The following is a 15,191-nucleotide window of genomic DNA, read 5'->3' as shown; positions in this document are numbered from 1 at the left end:
GCAGCACATGTCTGGATTCACAAAGTTTCACCTGAACATACTACAACACATCTGGAACAGTGGTTGATTTGTTTCTACACACAGTCTGAGGCAATTTCAAATTTGTTAATAAAGAACGAACAAATTCAGTCACAAAAATATTGATAATTCACTGATTTGTGTGTATGAAGGACCCACTGCTACTAAATGAGGCCCACTGCTCCTAAGAACAGAAGCACGTCTACAACAAAATGGCTGGAAAAAAAAGTGAGTGAGGGGGATGAAAAGAAAAGAAAAACACTGAACTTCATCTTTATTGTCAAAAACAATATTTCAACATGCAGAGTAAACTGATGTCTTTGCATCTTTTAGATTAAACTGATTGTTGGTTTACATTTACCATCACTATAGAAAACTTCAAAGTTTCTAGCAGATTAATTTATATCTATAAATACATTAATTTACTTGAAAAACAAATAATTTTTTAATTTGCTGACTTTTGCAAAACTTTGGATTTTGTTCAGGACCAACTTTATTGTGATGAAGTTCCTCCAGCTGACAGTCAAAAATTCTTTTTTTGTTCACAAAGCTTCTGAAACTAAATCTCTGGCATTTTTTTAGGCACATGAAGGTGTGGAAGTTAAAGCTATTTGAGCACAGCATCAGAAAATGAATATTATTTTTATACATTTGTGTCTCCTTGACAATAATTACTGAACTAATGTTTCTAATACTGGATTCTTACTCTGTTTAACTCTTGAACTGCTTTGACACAGTGACTAAAACACATTTCAGCCAGTTGCCATGACATTCTCAATCCAGTCCAGGAAGTTGGTGACCTTCGTGTAGACGCCGTACATGTTTTCTTGGCCACACCCTTTCCCCCAGCTCACCACACCTGTAAGGAACCAGGTTTTCTTGTATTGTGTCACCAGTGGGCCCCCGCCGTTACCCCGCAAGCATCTGGGCCACCACGCTTGAAGCCAGCACAAATCATGTTCTTGGTGATGTTGAGCCCGGAGTGGAGGCGGCACTCCTGCACCGGGACCCTCGGCAGCTGCAGACGCTGCAGGTATCTTGAGGTGGAGCCAAACTGTGCCAGACGACCCCAACCAGACACAGTTGAGTTGCGGACGGTTTCCAGTGTCTGGGTGAAGGTGCTGTTGCGGGCAGGAAGGCAGATGGGCACAACATGGCGGCCCAGTTTTACTGGGCGGTGAAGCTTCAACAAAGCCAGGTCGCTGTCAGAGCTAGTCACGTTGTAGTCTTCATGGCACACAACTTTGAGCACCCGCCGCCGCTGTTCTGTTTTTTCATCTTCCCTTATGTCATGCTCACCTTGAAAGCGACATTACTTTTAAATTAAACTTCAAACTTGAACAACAATTAAGTTGACCTAACATACATGACATACAGTTGACTCACAATATCCACTATGTTAGCAAAACCCATATACTGTTAGATATATTTTCAGAAACTAGAAAATGACACCTTTCAAAGTAAATCAAATATTTTACATTGCATATAATGCTTCAAACAGGTAAAAAAAAAAAAAAGCCTATAAAGCGGTATGGACATTAAATAAAATGCTATCTGTAACCCTAAAATGATTCAACAATGACCTGGTGAATGTTTTGTGACTGAAGGAAGTAAGAGAGGCCAGACTAGAAGCCAGAATTTGAATTTAGCATTTTTCTAATTGTCTTACCAACAGTGATGTGGAGCATGGTGCTAGGTTTTTGATAAACACAGTGAGCTGCAGTTAAAATCCATCGATCTGACAAGATGATGGCACCGCAGGAGAACATGTGATTTTCAGTCAGAAGAGCCTGAATAAAGAGATAAAAAACATACAAATCTCCCTGTTTTTCAGTCCAGTTCTTGTGTAATTTGCCATATACCTCTGACAGGCACCCTTCCACTGAGACCATTTCTGATGAAGCTTCAGTCATCATCTCCTGTGTCAGCTCTTTTTTTTTTTTAAATTTTCCTATTTCTTAAGTTTTGGGGATATGATACCCTTCATCAGCTGTAGATTTTTTTTTGATGAGGTTTAGTTTTTTGTCAAGTGAAGGTCAAAAACGTCGTTCAGCGTGACTGACTGAACTGATATATTGTAGGGATGACCTTGAGTGCCGATGGATAAATGTTAACACGCTTATACACATAATTAGGTTAATCCTTTTGATGAGAGAGTCCCGAACATGATAGGTTGAACCAAGTTTTGAAGAATTAAGAGAACAATTGATGAACATAATAGGTTATGGAGGCGTAGCAGGGAAAGGTGTTTTGTTTCCTTTACAGGAGATTTCAGGACCACAGCGACCACAGGCAGTAGCGGTCCTAGCTTGTTTGGCGCCCTGGGCGAACACTCCCTCTGAGGTTAAAAAGGAAAGGGGTTAACTCTATAGAGGATGTTTCCAAAGATTGACAAAATAATCTAGGACCTTTTACCAGAAAAAGCTAATTGTATCTGTTTGGAGTTTACAGTGAGCACTGAGGGAAGTTAGAAGTGGGCTTAAATTGGGATTCTGGGTAAAAAAGGGGGTAATACTTAAGGGAGCACAGTTCACAGCCCAGCGCAAACGTGAGGTGCTGTCTAAGGCTACGTCCACACGTACACGGGTATTTTTGAAAACTGAGGTTTTCGTTTAAAAAAATCTTTTGTTCACTTTTAAAATTCTGAATAATTTAGCGCCCAGCTATCTTTCTGAACTACTCCACTTATACAATCCCAACAGAGCACTTAGATCGTCCAATCACAGACTCCTAGCACAACCTAGGTTTCGAATGAAGTCGAGAGGTGACCGGGCCTTTGCATCCGTGGCACCAAGACTAATAATAACCTCCCTGTTCATATTCGTACTGCCGAGTCTATCCAGTCTTTTAAATCACGTCTTAAAACTTATCTTTTTACTTTGGCTTTTGATTCTGACTAGTTGGCTGGTCTAGCTTGCTGTGTTGTTACCTATTGTTTGTTGTCCTCTTTTATTGTTTGTTTTAATTGTCTCATGCTTTTACTGACTGTGAAGCACTATGGTCAACACTGTTGTTTTAATATGTGCTATATAAATAAATTTTGATTTGAAAAAATAATCCCGTCCACACGTAAACGCAGAAGTGAAGGGAAACGCTGCTAGGAACATGCCAAAGCAACAGGTGGCGATATATTCCTAACCGTGTAGAAATGTTGGCCAATCAGAAGTCTAGAAGCCTCGGCGGGAAATAGTAAACAAAGATGGGGCCTAGAAGCAGAACCGAGTCGTATGTGTGGAGGGACAGTAACTGTGTGTGTATATGTGAGCATTTAAACACTGCAGAAAGTACAATTAACAGTAACAGTATTGTAGAAATTCATTTCACCGAAACAATAACGTGGCGCACAGTGTGACGTCAAAAAAGGCGCACACCTTTGACGTTGCGTTTTCTCTGTTTTCCTCGTCCACACGTAAATGCAAAAACGGAATTTTCGAAAATATCCACCCTGGCAGGCGTTTTTACAAATATCAGTTTTCAGTGACCGAAAACGCCATTTACGTGTGGACGAAAGGTGCAAACACATAGAAAAATCTGCGTTTTCAAACATAGCCGGGAACGTGTGGCTGTAGCCTAAGAGCTGGATGTATGGGTTTGATTTATTTGTTGTGGACAGAAGTAATTATGCAAAATAATAAGGGAACATTGAAAACATGCAGCCTGTTGAGGGGACGGATGACCTAAATGCTTGGGCAATGGAAAGGTTTTATTTTATTTTTAGGAATGATTTCTTTTGTTATATGCTAGCTATTATTCTCGCATGAAAGTAAAACTTAATGGGATAAATTAGGGTTTATGTCGTCTTTTAAAAAAGACGAAAAGGGGGTCTGTTGGGATTTAAATATATAATGTGTGCTAATTAGATTGTTTATGAGAGGCCCAGACTTCAGTGTAAAACTAGGTCGCAGGCTGACAGGAAACTTTTTGCAGAATACAGAGTGAAACTAAGTTCAGACAGGTTGCCCTGGCAACAGACCTCAGAAAGGGTAAGTTATTGCAAGCTGCACAGGAAGTTTTAGTGCACAGGCATATTAATAAATCAGACACAGAAAGTGAAACTAAGCAGAGTGTTTGATCGAAACTTAAAGTGGGTGTGACGTCTTGAAGTACATAAATAACCTGGCTTCCTGTTTCTGCTTGAGACTCTAGCTGATGCCATCTCTGTGCTTGGTCTTCATATTCTGGAATATGTAAAATTAAAGATCATTTTTTAAATAAAGACCACTTTGAGCCTTGAGTCTTTCTTGGCCGTTCAAGAATACAAAGAACTGGATTTAATACACTTCCCCTTTTGGCCATTATTTGGCAATTTTCCTCAAAATTGTTTGATGCGCTGCACAGCATGCTGAAGTATGTCAAATCATTTGGCTAATAGGTCTTTGCTAGTGGAGAAATACTATTTCATGCCAATCAAACTGTGTTATTTTGTGACCACTTTTATGACAGTGTTGTTTCTACAAAACTTTTGCACAATACTGTATGTGTCTCTTTATGTATTCTAGTGGAACATTGTGTATCTTAGTGCATTTCACTGGAGATGGGGCTCTTTTTAAAGACTTACCTGCCACGGACAATGTCCTTTGGGACAGTGGTAAGTCCCCACCATCCTTGGAGTAATCACTGCAGTCTGGTTTTGTCCCATTTGTGCCACCCGACCACATGGATACTCCACTGTACCACAAATGCAACCGCACAACTACTTAATCCTCCGAGATGTAAAGTAACTGATAATCAACTTAACGTCTTCCCCAAGAAATTCAGAAGTTTACAAAACTCAAGCAATCAATCAGTCATTCCTGTAATGAGACATCATGTGACTACCTTTAAATGAGACGATTAAATTGACAGTCGTTAAGTTTGGGGTCGAATAGTTTTGATCATATCAGTCAAATGTATCTATTATAAAAGGATTTGATGGCTGCTCAATAAAGGATTTCACATCGTGATCAGGGTAAAAATAATGAAGTTAAAGCTCTTAATGGAGGTATTCCTGCAACATTTCTACCGTTGGGGACACACTGTCGTCCATCGTCTCCCAGCACGTATCCATCAGCACAGTAACATCGACGTCTAGATCCTGAACCATCACAGAACTGCTCACAGTGCCCATTTAGGTAAAGGCAATTCAGGGTATCTTCAAAGACTGAGAAAAGAAAATCATTTGTTTAAAGCTTTAAACTTTCTTTTATTTAGGGATAAATACCAGGGAAATAAAAGTATATGTGTTTAAATTCAGCAATTTTCTGTAAATCTTCATATAAAATTAATTTTAACCAAATAATTTCTTACCTGTCTGACAGTATCGTCCTTCAAACCCATCGAGACACTGACATTTTTGGCTATTTCCCAGATTAATGCATGTCCCATTATTATGACATGGGTTGATTAGGCAGGGGTCACGACCTTACAGAAGAGTTAGAATGATAATGTCAGATTTATGAAAGTGATTAAATGAAAGCAAGAAAATTTGATTTACTTTGGTGGAAAGAAAAACTCGCTGCACTGCGTCCACTGAGGCTGAATAATTTAGTTTCTAAATTTTTATGTTTTATAAATTCAAAATTATTTTAGCCTGTATCCTTCTAGCAGAAGGCCAGAAAATGACATGCTGATTAACATTATGGGATAATGGTCCACTTGATAGTCATATCTTATTAGAATTTATTTTGGGTTAATACAACCACAAGGGACAGGACTGGGGGATAGAAAAGGGGAAAAAAAGAAAAAAGCTGAGGAGAAAGTTAACAGAAGAAGACGGAAAAAAAACTAGAAGAGAAGAAGATGGATAGAGACAGAAAGAACCCTGAGAATCTGATTCAACACTAAAAATAAAAGACGGCTGAGAAACCACAGCAGCAGCCAACATATGCATAAATAACAGTGACAATGTTACTAAACAGCACACAGTACTAATAGTACAAGATATCTTTAGAGGCAGCAACAACCTAAGATAATGTGTCTGTGGGTACTTGCATCTACACATGTGTGTGAGCGTGCTTGTGTTCATGAGGTTTCTCCATGTACGTGTCTAATAGTGGGTGTTGGGAGACAAAGCTCCGCCCCCAGGACTTGACGTAGACATGGAGGAGACCTGGGCCCCAAAAACCCAGAGAAGGGCGGGTTGCAAAGATTGAAGGTTTTTTCAATAAAATCATTTACAAAAAGTGGAGTGTCATGTAGGAACAATTACATACTTGCATATGTGAGAATATAAGTTTTATAGCACGATATGTAAGAATTAATAATAAAGTATTCCATTTTTGAAAGAAATAATAATGAGCCAACAGGGATCATTGAACCAGTAAATATTGAAAAAGCTTAACCTCAAATGAAAATAACTAAACCAGCAAAACAGTTGTGTTGTGTCAATCAGTTAAACAAACATTAAACACATCTGCTTTGCATTTTTCTAAAAACACAAAAAAATACACATAAAAAGATATTACAGGCCAGACTGTGACATTTCTTCAACCACCCACACAGTTCAGATTTTATCATAAGTCAAGCTTTTCATTTCAGGTGTCTCGATGGAATTAGAAGATGTGTAAAACTGCTCCTAATAGAGGTTATTTTTATTGTTATTTTCGCTAAAGTCACCAACCTGCAGCAGCAGCGATGCCCCACAGCAGAGTCCAGATGATGCAGCAGCCCTTCAGCAGCATGTTGACCAGATTCAGAGTGTTTGCCAGAAAACAGGGGGTTTTCAAGATGAGGGGTCAGGGAATATTTATATAGTCCACGCCCACTGATCATGTGCTTTGCTTTAATGGTCGGTAAATAAAACCTAGGAGGATATCTCATTCCCTCTTTAAAGTCATTCATATTAAGGCTACGTTCATGAATCTCACACACGGTATGAAAGCGGGGGGGGACAAAACGCTTGGACACTGCTAGCACGGGGCGCCTACAGAAACGCAAAGCAGGAGATGAAGCATAGCTGAATGTTTCCAAACCAACTTCATTCTAAGCCAAAGTCTAGAAAATATGGTGAAGCATATCTTCCCTTTGGTTTCACCTGCACAAGTGTCAAGGTAGGTCTCCCCTGCAGAATTGGTTTTCCCTGTGTCAGGAACACGCGCTGGGCTCTTCAAATCACGGACAAACAGTATCCCACAGTTGTTTATGTTTGTAAACCCATTTTGCACAGAGAGGCATTTTTTGAAAAATGTATTGATAGCGATGTTGAATATTATTACACATGAAAAAACAACAACTAAATGGAGGGACAGTAATTGCGTGTGTATATGTAAGCGTGTAAAACCTCAAAATAGACAGATTAACAGTATTTTGTCTCTATCTCCCATTCTGCAATTCATCTCATGTAAACAATAACGTGGCGCACAGCGTGACGTGAAAAAAGGCACATACCTTTGACGTTGCGTGACAAACTCTGTATTCCTCTGTAAACGGAAAAAAAAGAGTTTTAAAAAATCTCCGTTTTCGGTGATAGGAAACACCTTTTAACAAAACAGCTGCGTTTTCAAAAATACCCATGTAGGTGCGGACGTAGCCTAAAAGAGTTAGTAGTTTATTTTATTACTACCTGTAATTTATTGCAGATTACTTGTATTTGCTTAATTGTTTACTAAATGTTTGAGGTATGAAAGAAACCGCAATGGAGCAAAATATGGGTGTGTGTGGTTGGAGGATGTGTTTGTGCGTGTGCGTGCGCCGTGCACGCGCGAGAAGGGGGGAGGCGCAAACATTTTTTCTTGAAAAACAAAGGGGGACCTAGCAAAAAAAAGTTTGGGAACCACTGCCTTAGCAGGTGTCTGCAGGATGGGAAAGGGGAGGGTTAAAATCGTGAATAGCTCAACATGGCAATTCTAAGTGTTAATTGTCATTCTGTCTACAAAATGCAATGAAAAATGCATTCACAAGGCTCATTTTAATTAAAACAAATCCAATACATTGTTTTATCATCTGTTCAGAGAAAAGCAGTAAAACATCACATTTGTAAAAGAATGTTTTGTGTTTTTAACGATTTGATGAATTTTCTTAAATATGTAGAACTGATCAATTGAAATCAAACCACCAAAATTTGTAAGTGAAAGGCTTTCTGCAAAGTCTTTAATGAGAACCTTAGCAGTCAATCAGAAAAGTGAAAACACAGTATTTGGTTATATGAGCTATGCTAAGCTAAGCTAATCGGGTCTTTCAGGTGGTAAGGTTGTGCATCAAAGTCTTGCTGCTGTTCCTCGGTTGATCTGGTGTTGCCGTCCGGTTGTGGATCCACTCAAGGTAGTTGGACACTCGGGTGTAGATGCCATAGTTCCCCGGTCGGGCGCAGCCCTTCCCCCAGCTGACGATCCCCAGCAGGAAAGTTGTCGTCTTATACTGGGTCACCAGGGGTCCACCGCTGTCACCTTTACACGAGTCCTGACGACCTTCAATATATCCGGCGCAGAACATGTTCTGAGTGAGCACTACGCCACTCTCATCGACACAGTCCTGCGTGCGGATTCGCGGCACCTTCAGGCGTCGAAGGATCTGTGCAGTAGGCCCATTTTCGCTCCGCCTCCCCCAGCCACTCACCGTGTGCAGCCGGATCATCCAGAGCACACGGGTGGATAGATTCCATGTGGGTAGGCAGACTGGGACAGCATACTGGGTATAGATGATGGGAGATGCCAGGCGGAGGAGAGCGATATCATTGTCGGCAGTGCTTGATACGTAGTTTTCATGCATGATAATCTCAGCCACCTGGATGAGCTGCTCAGTGCCTTCATTTACCGTAATGTCATGCTCACCTGACAGAAAGAAATACAAGGCGGCTCAGATTTAATCCTTTGAGCACAATTCAAAGTTAAATTGAGATTAATTAACAGTGATTTGAAGTATGCTTGTGTATTTTCATTGTATAATGAAAAGATTTATAGACAGGTAGCCTCCTATTTTTTTAGGGTTGTCATCATTTTAAGAGGTTTAGACACCTGTCACAGTCTCCTGTTCTCCATAAGTCATGCTTGCTTGAACAGACGGCATATTTAACTGTGAGATTCATACCTGCAATGACTTTCAGGAACTGGACCTCGATGTCTTCCATGCAATGAGAAGCTGTGATGATCCATGTAGGTTTATAAATCACTCCTCCACAGAAACCTTTTCCTTTATACATCAGCAATACCTTCACACAACACAAGAGCACATTTTGTCTGAGCCTTCAAAAAGGATAAAACACACAAAACTAAATTAATATTTGTTGTTCAGAACCAAAATCTGGTTTCAATAGAATCTAAGAGATTTGATACCCTTTTATGTTAGGAGACTCTCTGCTACCCTGGACGCTTAGTTAATAATAAATCAGACATATTTAAACCGATGAACTCTTCCTTTATCTTGGGCCTACCTGCCAGGGGCATTCACCTTTAGGACATACAGTTCCTCCAACGATTCTGAGATGCTCCTCCTTTTTTTCACCCTGCAGTATGGGGACCATGCCACATGTTATCGGCTCTGAAACAATAACAAATTATTCATTATTGATTTCATTTTACAAATAATATGAAACTGCAGCTCCAGTTTAACTTCTACTAGTTAAAGGTTTTGCTGGTACACTAGAACTACTTACAGTGGCTTGCAAAAGTATTTGGCCCCCTTGAACTTTTCCACATTTTGTCACATTACAGCTACAAACATGAATCAATTTTATTGGAATTCCACGTGAAAGACCAATACAAAGTGGTGTACACGTGAGAAGTGGAACAAAAATCATACATGATTCCAAACAATTTTTACAAATAAATAACTGCAAAGTGGGGCGTGCGTAATTATTCAGCCCCCTGAGTCAATACTTTGTAGAAACACCTTTTGCTGCAATTCCAGCTGCCAGTCTTTTAGGGTATGTCTCTACCAGCTTTGCACATCTAGAGACTGAAATCCTTGCCCATTCTTCTTTGCAAAACAGCTCCACAACTGCCCTGTGATGGCCTCAGAGGTTGTCTAAGAGAATGTTGGGAGCAACAACACCATGAAGTCCAAAGAACACACCAGACAGGTCAGGGATAAAGTTATTGAGAAATTTAAAGCAGGCTTAGGCTACAAAAAGATTTCCCAAGCCTTGAACATCCCACGGAGCACTGTATAAGCGATCATTCAGAAATGGAAGGAGTATGGCACAACTGTAAACCTACCAAGACAAGGCCGTCCACCTAAACTCACAGGCCGAACAAGGAGAGCGCTGATCAGAAATGCAGCCAAGAGGCCCATGGTGACTCTGGACGAGCTGCAGAGATCTACAGCTCAGGTGGGGGAATCTGTCCATAGGACAACTATTAGTCGTGCACTGCACAAAGTTGGCCTTTATGGAAGAGTGGCAAGAAGAAAGCCATTGTTAACAGAAAACCATAAGAAGTCCCGTTTGCAGTTTGCCACAAGCCATGTGGGGGACACAGCAAACATGTGGAAGAAGGTGCTCTGGTCAGATGAGACCAAAATGGAACTTTTTGGCCAAAATGCAAAACGCTATGTGTGGCAGAAAACTAACACTGCACATCACTCTGAACACACCATCCCCACTGTCAAATATGGTGGTGGCAGCATCATGCTCTGGGGGTGCTTCTCTTCAGCAGGGACAGGGAAGCTGGTCAGAGTTGATGGGAAGATGGATGGAGCCAAATACAGGGCAATCTTGGAAGAAAACCTCTTGGAGTCTGCAAAAGACTTGAGACTGGGGCGGAGGTTCACCTTCCAGCAGGACAACGACCCTAAACATAAAGCCAGGGCAACAATGGAATGGTTTAAAACAAAACATATCCATGTGTTAGAATGGCCCAGTCAAAGTCCAGATCTAAATCCAATCGAGAATCTGTGGCAAGATCTGAAAACTGCTGTTCATAAACGCCGTCCATCTAATCTGATTGAGCTGGAGCTGTTTTGCAAAGAAGAATGGGCAAGGATTTCAGTCTGTAGATGTGCAAAGCTGGTAGAGACATACCCTAAAAGACTGGCAGCTGGAATTGCAGCAAAAGGTGTTTCTACAAAGTATTGACTCAGGGGGCTGAATAATTACGCACACCCCACTTTTCAGTTATTTATTTGTAAAAAATGTTTGGAATCATGTATGATTTTCGTTCCACTTCTCACGTGTACACCACTTTGTATTGGTCTTTCACGTGGAATTCCAATAAAATTGATTCATGTTTGTGGCTGTAATGTGACAAAATGTGGAAAAGTTCAAGGGGGCCGAATACTTTTGCAAGCCACTGTAAGTGTTCTAAGCAATTGTTTATACACTGATGACACACACACGTAGTGGTGGGGATGTTGGGGGTATAGAGGGCTGGTTTAAAGTCAAACAGGAATTTCCTAACTGTTTACTGCAGCAGGGAGTCCAAAGGTTGATTAGTGGGGCCTGTGTGAACGGACAGGATTTTCCTGTAAATATATAAACTTCAACGCAATGATGTTCGTCAAACTGAAATACCTGAACAAATATTTTCACACACACACACACACACACACACACACACATTTTCTGCAGCACTGGAAAAATGTTAAAAAGTAGGGAAAAAGTGATAGAAATTCTTTAATTCTTCAATCATCTGATTGTTTACTAGAATCAAATGATTATTTTCCTTAATTAAAAAAAATTAACATTTAAAGAATCATATACACACACAGTTATGTAAAATATTGGTATGATGGATAAACTAAGACAGAATAATTACCAACATCTAAATATTTTTACATATTCTAACCTATGTTTTTGTCTTTCACAGCAAATATGGGTTTCTAAAGAAAACTTACATAAACTTTGTTATCGCAAATATGAAAACAATTGTGCTGAGAACATACAAAACATTTTTCACATTTTGTTTTTTACAAATCATTGTCCAACCTTTTGCGATGCAACTCCGTCCATCAACATGGAGAAAGTAGCCGTCTGCACACGAGCAGTTCCGTTTTTTTTGGAACTCGTCTTCTTCACAGAAGTGCTCACATTCTCCGTTCTCCACCCAGCAGGTATCGATCTCAGCTTTCACCTCTAAAGAAATGTTCATAATTAAATTATGTAATTTGTTCATTTAATCACAAAAAAGTAAAAAGAAACTAAATGATATAAAAAGCAAATAATGATTATTTCAATTACTACAAGTAGTTTTTCATAAACTGGCGGGAGGAATAATTAATTTTGATAAAGTACGTGTTAAAAATTACATATAGCTTAAAAATAAGCCAAAAACTTTGACTATTGTTTGATAACAATTTTGTAAGTCATATACTTTAATTTTATTCAGCATACGATTAAGTAAAATATTACAAATTATAATTATTATGTATAATTATAATTATAAATAATATTACACAAATTTTATTTTTAAATATCACTTAAATAATTCACAGTTTTTCACCATCATGAATTGTGAATGTAATTTTAGTTTGCTGATATTATGAGATTTTGTGCCTTTATACATAAGTGTTTCTTTTTCTGTCTAACAAAATGAAATTTCCTTCTGAAAACATAAGCTAAGATATAACATAGCTAAGCTAATTTAAATAGAAAATACTTCACATTACAGCAGCCAAGTGATGTGAAAAATAGCTTGAAAAGTTAATAGTTTTTACTCACCAAGCTCACAGTTGACTCCATGGAACTCTGGCAGACAAAAGCAGATGTAGGATGAAGCATGAGTGGAGCAACTGCCTCCATTCTGACAGGGATTGGAGATACAGGGGTTTGGTACTATAAGACAACACAGAACACAATGATTTGATATGACTGTATCACATTACATGGTGTTATTGATGATCTCTATATGGGAAAGCTCCTCTTAAAATCTACATTATAATTTATATTTTACGTTAAATGTATTAAATCTAAAGACAATTCACAAGTTGACTTGCTGGAGTTTCTGAAGGTGGGACATAAAATTGGTCTCCAAGATGTATGAGGTGCTGCGCTAAAAAAACATTTTATTCCAGCTACTTTTAACATGGGAGATTGCTTACCATTGTACGTTTTCCAGAACTCATTCTGAGGAGACAACAATTACAGCAATGTGAAAAAAATAAACCAGTTATCAGACAGAAACATCGGGTCTCCAACAAAGATATGGAAAATGCAACAAATCCACAAGAAAAACACTTCAGCTGTGAATCCTGCAGATGTTTAGCTTCACATTAACTTCTCTATAGCTTTGTTGTGTGTCATTTGCTTAGATTTGATCTGCATCTGCTTGCATCTGTGTTTCATCTTTGTGTAGTGCTTTAGTCTCTGTGTTATGTTTGGCTCTTCTTGGACAGCTTCTCTTTGTTTGTGGTAAGCCTGAGTGTCTGTGTGGTTGTTATGAATGTCTTTTAGCCAGTTTGTGATTATGTAGTGTTTTATAAGATTCCTTTGGCCACTAACTTAAAATGTTCTTGGTTATCTGATTGATTTAGGCCTACAGCTATTCACTAAAAACTAAACTGGGATTTTATTCAAAAAATAGGTTCAGATAAACTGCAAAGCTTTGACATGAACATAGTTTCTTAAGTATTTCTGGAACATTTCACAAACTATAAATCACTGCCCCCTAACAGCCAGTGGGATGGCTTCTTCCCTCAAGTTATAACGGAAAGCCAACATTAGTAACAACATTAAGTTTTGTTTATGTAAGTGAGAAATTGAATAATACCCTCTCTATTCCTACAAATGACTACGACAAGCTTGTCCTCAATGTCTAAGCATTGGAAGCATCCCAAGAGCATCCTCATGTGTTCATGTGGCCAAGTATTTGCCTCTGTTTGTGTTGCTAATTATGAATTGCCATCAATTTGCATGTTTACATGAATTAAATGTCTTAAAACTAGTCAGTAATTTACTGGAATAACATGGCTTCAGTATTTAACAGTATTTAATTTAAGTGTCAATAATTTAAATCTATTCTTAGTTCACACATGTCAAATCCCAGTCCAGTTTTTTTTCCATCTGCTGTTTTCTCCTGTCATGTAAAACTTTATAGAAAACATGTTCAGTGAAGTGAAAATTTAATTTGATTGTACCGTGAGCTCGGTGTGCTCAAACACCTCCCTGGCCTCCTCGTACGTGCACTTCTCCTCTATACACTCCCTCTTCAGGTCTCCCATCTGCAGCTCCTCAAACCAGCCTGAGTTGTACCTCCGAGTCCGAACCAGAACGCCATTGGCTCGATCTTTATCCAGAAAGACTGCCCAACATTTGAAGAAGGGGAGAGTTCATCAGAATAGTTCTGTCTCAATCAGAGTTGGTCATCCAATTCAATTCAGTTTTATTCATATAGCGCCAAATCACAACAAGAAAAACCTTGTGTTTCTTAACACACTTGTTTTTAAGCATATACAATCCACCTTACACTGCCTTAGAAGCTCCACCTTACAATCAATGTTTTTATTTGACTCTGCTGTTTCATACTCCACTATGCATCAAATGTCACTGTTAACATGTTAATATTAACTCAAAATGATGGTCATTCTCATCCCTCTAACGACAAAAACAGAAATATAATGAAGTGGTTTCACCTCCATGTCACTGCTTAATCCCTGAGCTAACTAATCAATCAATCAGTGATCGATACGTGTAAACGTGTTAGCTCACCTGAAGCCAGCTGGCAGCTGTGAAAGCTGAAGACGAAGATGATGAAGACTTTCAGCCACATAGTTGATTTCATCAGAAAGTTGCTGTGCTGTGTCTTTGTGGGGCTTCGGGTCCAAAGTCCGTCCTGTTGGTGGTCACGTGATCAGTGGAGAAACCCGAATGATGAAACTCTGACCCAAAATCACTGAAAGTCTCTGCCTCCAGATTCCTGATTTTCACTGTTTCATTGATGAATTGGAGAAATTACGCAAACGCAGAGTTTCTTTTGTGTATTTCTGATATAGACGTAGATTTCAAACACCAAGCAGTCAAAGCTGAAACAACCAGAAAGGTCCTGCTGTCTTTAAACATGCCTACCTGAGTTCAATATTATTCTATTTATTATAACGTGAGGCTGTGTATGTATGTATTACATTTATACATTGTTTTGTCTTGTGTTTAGAAGGTTATTAGACTAAAATCATTCAGTCAAAAGAAGGATTTGACTGACTTGGCTTAATTTGTTAAAAAAAAAAAAAACCCTCAACAATAAACAGATATTTGCAGCCCATATTCCACAGCCATGGTAAACAGAAAGTACACACTGTTTCAGTTCTAAGATTTTATTTATCAGAACGTA

At 39.0% G+C, this 15,191-nt stretch overlaps 1 protein-coding gene and 1 pseudogene across 1 annotated transcript; both read right to left on the bottom strand.

The window, feature by feature from the left end:
* Positions 1-438: 438 nt before the first annotated feature.
* On the bottom strand, positions 439-6,763 carry LOC109204440 (coagulation factor VII-like; annotated as a pseudogene).
* A 1,121-nt stretch (positions 6,764-7,884) lies between these two features.
* Positions 7,885-14,729, bottom strand: f7 (coagulation factor VII). The gene is made up of 8 exons (XM_019365366.2): positions 14,573-14,729; positions 14,002-14,165; positions 12,967-12,991; positions 12,587-12,700; positions 11,855-12,001; positions 9,365-9,471; positions 9,022-9,142; positions 7,885-8,765 (listed from the first exon to the last, which is right to left on the bottom strand). The coding sequence occupies exons 1-8, from the start codon at positions 14,643-14,645 to the stop codon at positions 8,173-8,175; spliced, it is 1,344 nt and encodes a 447-aa protein (XP_019220911.1). The 5' UTR covers positions 14,646-14,729; the 3' UTR covers positions 7,885-8,172.
* Between the last annotated feature and the right edge of the window lie 462 nt (positions 14,730-15,191).

Source organism: Oreochromis niloticus, linkage group LG23, assembly GCF_001858045.2.
Source record: "Oreochromis niloticus isolate F11D_XX linkage group LG23, O_niloticus_UMD_NMBU, whole genome shotgun sequence".
In the NCBI taxonomy this organism is placed as follows: Eukaryota; Metazoa; Chordata; class Actinopteri; order Cichliformes; family Cichlidae; genus Oreochromis; species Oreochromis niloticus.
The sequence above is the reverse complement of the archived record's forward strand: the minus strand, read 5'-3'. Positions and strand labels throughout refer to the sequence as shown.